Below are 6,000 nucleotides of genomic sequence, written 5' to 3' on the forward strand. Positions count from 1 at the left end.
GAAGAAGTTATTTTAATTTCAGCCTGCTAAAACAGGAATAAAGCCTTCAGTATGTGACCTTCAGAAGCAAGCTGGGGTGTTGTAAGTGATACAAAAAGAAAGTGTAATTGTTTTGGGAGTGTGCAAGTAGCAAATTATGCTGAATGTAATACAGACATGGAAATAACATTTTAAATTTTTAAAACTTGTACAATTTTAACACAGCTATTACCAAAACAACAGAGCATGTCCCTATACATCCTAAATTCAATTATAAAGTCTTCATTTAAATCTTGCAATAGCAAATGAATCTTTATTGTTCACAATACATCTCTTCAAACTAAAGTGAAACATTTTGGCAGTGGTGTTTTTGAGAAATGAATGTTTCATTAATTTACTTGGAAAATGCTAGAACTATTTTTCACTTGTATTTCATTGCAGAGGAAGCGACACTATTGGAGGCTCGACAGCAAATGCATTACTCTTTTTCAAAATGATACTGGAAGCAAATATTACAAAGTAAGGAATATTTTCACTCTCATTATACCAGCAAAATGTAAGGACTAAATTGCTAGAATGATACATACTAAATGTGCACTAGTAGTATAACTTCTGTGTTCGTTTTCATTATTTAAACTGCCTATGTGTGTTTTGCTTTTCACAAACAAGTCTCTGATCAGAAAGGCGTCAAATAACAAGGGCCTGTATAATACATGTTGTGGAAATGGAAAGCTTTTATATTAGAAGTTAAAAAGGTTTGATTTTCTAATGGAGTTCCTCATTACTATCTTTGATAAATTCAATTAAATAAAGTTCTACTTGGTCTTGGAAAGAAATATTTAGTATTTTACCATCAAAAGTCCTCTGTGTCAGGGAGTTGCAGGTTACAAGAGCATTTTTGTTTATACAGGAAGCATGTAGTAAAAATCAACAGCTAATACTGTAAATTAGTTAAATAAAGTTCATGCTTTAGTTCTTTGTGTTGATAATCTTTACACAGAAAGTAAAATATATTTTTCATTTTAGGAAATTCCATTGTCTGAAATTTTGTCTCTGGAACCTGCAAAAACTTTCACTTTGCTGCCTCAAGGAGCCAATCCTCATTGTTTTGAAATAAGCACAGCAAATATAGTCTATTATGTTGGAGAAAACATAGAAAACCTCTCAAGTGTTCCACTGAATAACAGTCTTCTCAGCAGCGGTATTGGCATTGATGTGGCACGAATGTGGGAGATGGCAATACAGCATGCCCTGATGCCTGTCAACCCTAAAGGGACATCAGCTGGGTCAGGAGCCAGCCTGCACAGTAAGTTTATTCATTTCCTCCCTTCCATCACAAACAGCATCGCTTAGTCTTCTGCTTACACTGAAAGGGTGTATTGCACACCTGGTAAAGGCTATTCTGTCATGGCTTAAAACTTGTCTGCATTGTATTTTAAGCCCCAACATTTCTCATACATGTCTTTTCAGATTATATTAGGGCACCTATATTAATATACAAGATGCATATTTATTAGTGAGCATATGGTTTTTATATTAGTAAGGTATCTCATTCAGATTTGTGCATGAAGTTTCTGAGTTTCAGTTTGGAATTGATTATTTTTTTTCCCACCTTGTGACTGTAATTTATGTTTCGAGCTATCTGCAGAAGCAGCTCTTCACTCTTTTGGTCACCACAGCATAGGTGATATGCTCCCTTTCATCACACTTGGCTGTACAACTGCCTCAAACTGTGTCCCATGCTGAGATGAAAAGACCTCAAGTGTGAAGAACAGCTATTGCAAGCACAACAAAGCATGTGTGCTACCCAGGACCAAAAGGACTGAATTTGCCTCCGATTTACATATCTTGGTGTAATTCTCTAGCAAAGATGGGAGTTTGTGTAAAACAAACATGAAACTTGTTTAAATCTAGTTTGGGTACTGATAATAAAGTAGCAAAGAGCAAACAATTCTCCACTACTAGGCATGTGCTGCTGTAGTTGTTCTATTACTTCTATTCAGCCTAGTCAGTGTAAAGCAAATTTTGATATGTCTACACAATTTGGATTAGACCTTTTGTTGCAATATATACCCGCTTTAGCACTTGACATCTGGATGCTATTAATGCAGCACAAAATGCTAATGAGACCACAAGCCCTTCAGAAACCAAGTAATACAACAGGCTGTGACATTACATCTCCAGGCACAACAGCTCAAATATCAGATTAGATCAGCAATGCCCTTTGCTTTCTTGACTGGGATCCTGCATAAAATAGTGTCAAATTCTGGATGTCATTTTATTCAGACTAGCTCTCTAGTCCCCCTGGTTTGGGCCCAGCATAGCTAAACAAGTCATCTAAAATGCTGGGCCGGGCATGACAGCTGTCTTCTCTCCCTCTTGGGAAGTTTGAAAAGTTTCTTTCAAAGTTAATAGTTACCTTTGGGTTATATGTGCAAAAATTGCTGGCTGAGACCTTTAGAACAAATTCCTGTGGGGAGTATATAGCAACCTTCTGTCTTATGCTCAAAGTGTAGGACTTGTCCGTGCCTTTTTTTCATGTAAACACAGAGTAGTACATACATTTGAAAACAAATTGCAATGATAAAAAGCCCCTACATAACTGAAACATTCCATTCCAAGACCAGTCTATTCCTAAGGAAATGGAATAAGCTATGTGAGGCAGAAGTTATCCATGTTGCTTACTGCAGCTAGGATTGGTGCTGATGTGTAGCAATGAGTGTCTTCAGTGTGTAATAGAGGCTTTATAGTAGGGACACTGGTTTTGATGAGGCTGAAATACTTAATAAGAAAACGAAAAGTCAACATGAACAGGATACTAGGCAGGAGACAGAAGGGGCAGAGCTCCAGTGAAACATTCTTTTCTCCCCAGAGTGTTCTCTTTGTGTCATACAGTTAGCTGTAGGCATATTCTCAACTTTTATTGAACCCCTCAGTAGGTTTGCAGCTCAGAATGCTTATGACAACATTCTAAGCTCTGAATTTATAGAGGGTAAATCTGATGCTTGTTCTATTAAATCACAAGTGCAAGATTTTGTTTCCATTATATGTTTTAATGCTGTCTCTTAAGCCAATTGAAATGTATATTACTTGAAACAGTGTACATTCTAATTTTAATGCATATTTGCCTGTATAATTCTGTTTTTTCCATACACCGCAAAACTGTTGTTTAAGTCACGTGTTGTGGGTTGGTGTAATTTTATATTGGCTGCTAGACGAACAAGCTGACCTAATTGGTTCAATTTCTAGAGCCGTCAGTAGATATTGATGTAATGTGAATGTCATTTCCTATTACTACATGTTTGAACTAAAAGCATAGCAATCTAAAGTATATTGTGCTTTCTTCCCCAGGGGATATATCCATCAGTATTTCTGTGTCAAACTGCCAAGTTCAAGAAAATGTGGTGAGTGTTCTCTTGATGCTGGTGCTAGACATGCTATGATTGAGCTGGCAAAGTCATTGATTTGTTTTGCAAAGAGAAATGTTAGAGGAGCTTCCATCAGCCATTTCTCACTTTGTAGAAATTAACAAACAATTAGCTTTGCTAATTTTGAGAAAAATCATCTTCATGGCACCTTTTCTTGATATGATTGTATCAAGATATACGAGTAATAGATACATATATGAGTAATTTCACTTAATACAGTCTTTAACTATGGATCCTTGCAGGATGTTAATTACCAGATGGAAAAGTGAGGTGTAGAAATTATTAGTTCATAGAATTTGTCAACTGAACTTCATAAAGCTGACCACAAGCCTTGATAAATATACCTTGAGAGATCAGATATTCTCTGTTGTACAAAGATGAAAGTCTATCTTTGGAAGGAAGAGTTGCATATGTTGTTACACATGCATAAAGAATTCTGGGTTTCTTTTACACTAGGACAGAGACACAGAACATGTGGTCAAGGTAAACAGTCACATTGCTTGTTTTCTGTCTCATGGGCAGAGGAAGTGAATAGGACACCCTGCAGCCAAGTAAATCTCTGGGACAGCTCTCGTAGTAGTCAGAAAAAGATTGCCTGCTAGGGATGTGTCCATTTGTTTCCTAAGAAAAAGTAAGGCTGCCTTTATTGTCAAATCCTAGGCATTCTTTTACTATTTGTTGTATATGCTGCTTGTTATGTATCAGGAAAATAAAACTGATTTGATGTATATTTGAGTCTCCCAAATGAATGTGTTAACAGCTTGCACTTTAGCCTGTGCTAAGGCACTAAGAAATAGTAAACCCTGAGACCCCTCTCTGGCACAATTGAAATATTTTACCCCTCTCAGTGAACCTGTTGAAGATTTGTCAGCTTTTACAGCAATTACAAGTAATGTGGCTAGTAAGAAAACCCACCTGAATATTTTGGCTGATAATATCTTCTGAAATGTACTATAGAAATATATGTTAGTTTCCACTAGAAAGCAAAAGAAATATAAATTTGTTTCCATGTCCTCAGGGCTTAATATTTGTTATGTTTGTATAAACAGGATATTAGCACTGTATACCAAATCTTCCCAGATGAGGTACTGGGATCAGGACAGTTTGGAATTGTTTATGGAGGTAAGGCTTTGGTTTTCTTGAATGGTGAAAGTATTTGGACTCTGAAGTGTTTTCTTACAGAAATTTGCTGCCTGTTGTTTTCTATAAGCAGTATACATTAAACAATGTGTATGTTTATGTTTTATGTTAATAAAATCTTTTTGTAATTTGAAGTTTTCTACCCAGTAATATGTCAGTGTGTATCAGTAGATTCATATTCTCTGTGAGCTCTAATAAAGAAAGCCCTGAAGTGCGGGAAACTGTTATTTTTGAGAACAATAATGGATGGAAAAAAATTATTCTTCCTTCTGTTTTTATTGACATGTTCTTTGTGGCTTTTTTATTGTTTCTAGTAGCTTCTTGGAATTGTTTCTCTTTTTATTTTTTACTTCATTTTTCCTCTCTTTAGTTCTCCTTTTTTCAGCAGTTTTTGGAGGTGTCTGTAGGTATAGTTGTTGGTCAAGACAGTGTGAAGTGAGAACTAACAACAAATTTCTCGCTGAAGAATCTCTGACTCTCTGATAAACCTGGGACATGTCGTTACATGCCTAAAGGCTATCACTTATTTCATTATTTGCTAGTGTGGAGCTATCATTGAAGGACTAAGCCTACAACCTGCCAGTTGCAGAGAATGCAGCTTCGGCTTAAGTGTATATGCGAAAATTCACTTTGCATCTATCTTGTTGAAAAGCAGAGCTGACTTTCTCATATGTATGTTTCTAAAGTGTTTAAACAGCTTTGTCAGTTGATAATAAGAAAAGTTCTGTTGTCAAAGATAGAAAGAAGAGAAATGGCAGAAAACTTTTAATGACTTAGTTGCAAACCAGCTTGGATAGTTACTTGGTTGTGACCATTTGTACAGTCCATGAAAAGGGAACACTTTTCATAATTAATCATGTTAACTGATAGAGGTCTTTTGTTTTATTAATGCAGGAAAGCATCGCAAAACAGGAAGAGATGTTGCCATTAAAATAATTGATAAACTAAGATTCCCAACTAAACAGGAAAGTCAACTTCGTAATGAAGTTGCAATTTTACAGGTATTTTTCTGTTCTTTTTACCATATTAACTCCATTATTTATTTCTATACATACCAGATAATATGTTAATTATTTTAATTGATAATTACTAGTGTTTTTGCAAAAATGCTAGTATTTTTGCTGCTTAATCTGCATAAACAGCCAAGAACAAATGTGTTGGCAATGTCATATTAGGAGTTATTATTTCTGCAGTTTTAAGCACTAGGGAAATAAGGAAAATGTATGCTTGTTAATCTAATTTGAGGTCCATACATTCTCTTGTACTGTCCCTAGAAATTCCATGCCACTTCCCTACAGGTTAGGCACACAGTTTAAATTACAAAATACTGACACATTGTCTGGTTTAGGTGGGGGTCAGAAATTTGGCTATGTAATGATAAAACCCACAGATTATGTTGGGAAATCTAGTGCTGTATTTATCTTTAATAGAATCTTCATCACCCTGGGGTTGT

At 35.7% G+C, this 6,000-nt stretch overlaps 1 protein-coding gene across 1 annotated transcript in view; it reads left to right on the forward strand.

The window, feature by feature from the left end:
• The window catches only part of PRKD1 (protein kinase D1), a 44,264-nt gene that overhangs the window by 21,821 nt on the left and 16,443 nt on the right, over window positions 1-6,000 (forward strand). The window contains exons 8-13 of the mRNA XM_009071269.1: window positions 421-498; window positions 1,006-1,285; window positions 3,331-3,383; window positions 4,457-4,529; window positions 5,442-5,548; window positions 5,978-5,998. Of these exons, the coding sequence (XP_009069517.1) occupies window positions 421-498; window positions 1,006-1,285; window positions 3,331-3,383; window positions 4,457-4,529; window positions 5,442-5,548; window positions 5,978-5,998 (612 nt within the window). The remainder of the gene's footprint in view (window positions 1-420; window positions 499-1,005; window positions 1,286-3,330; window positions 3,384-4,456; window positions 4,530-5,441; window positions 5,549-5,977; window positions 5,999-6,000) is intronic.

This window comes from Acanthisitta chloris, unplaced genomic scaffold (assembly GCF_000695815.1).
Source record: "Acanthisitta chloris isolate BGI_N310 unplaced genomic scaffold, ASM69581v1 scaffold6703, whole genome shotgun sequence".
Taxonomy (NCBI): Eukaryota; Metazoa; Chordata; class Aves; order Passeriformes; family Acanthisittidae; genus Acanthisitta; species Acanthisitta chloris.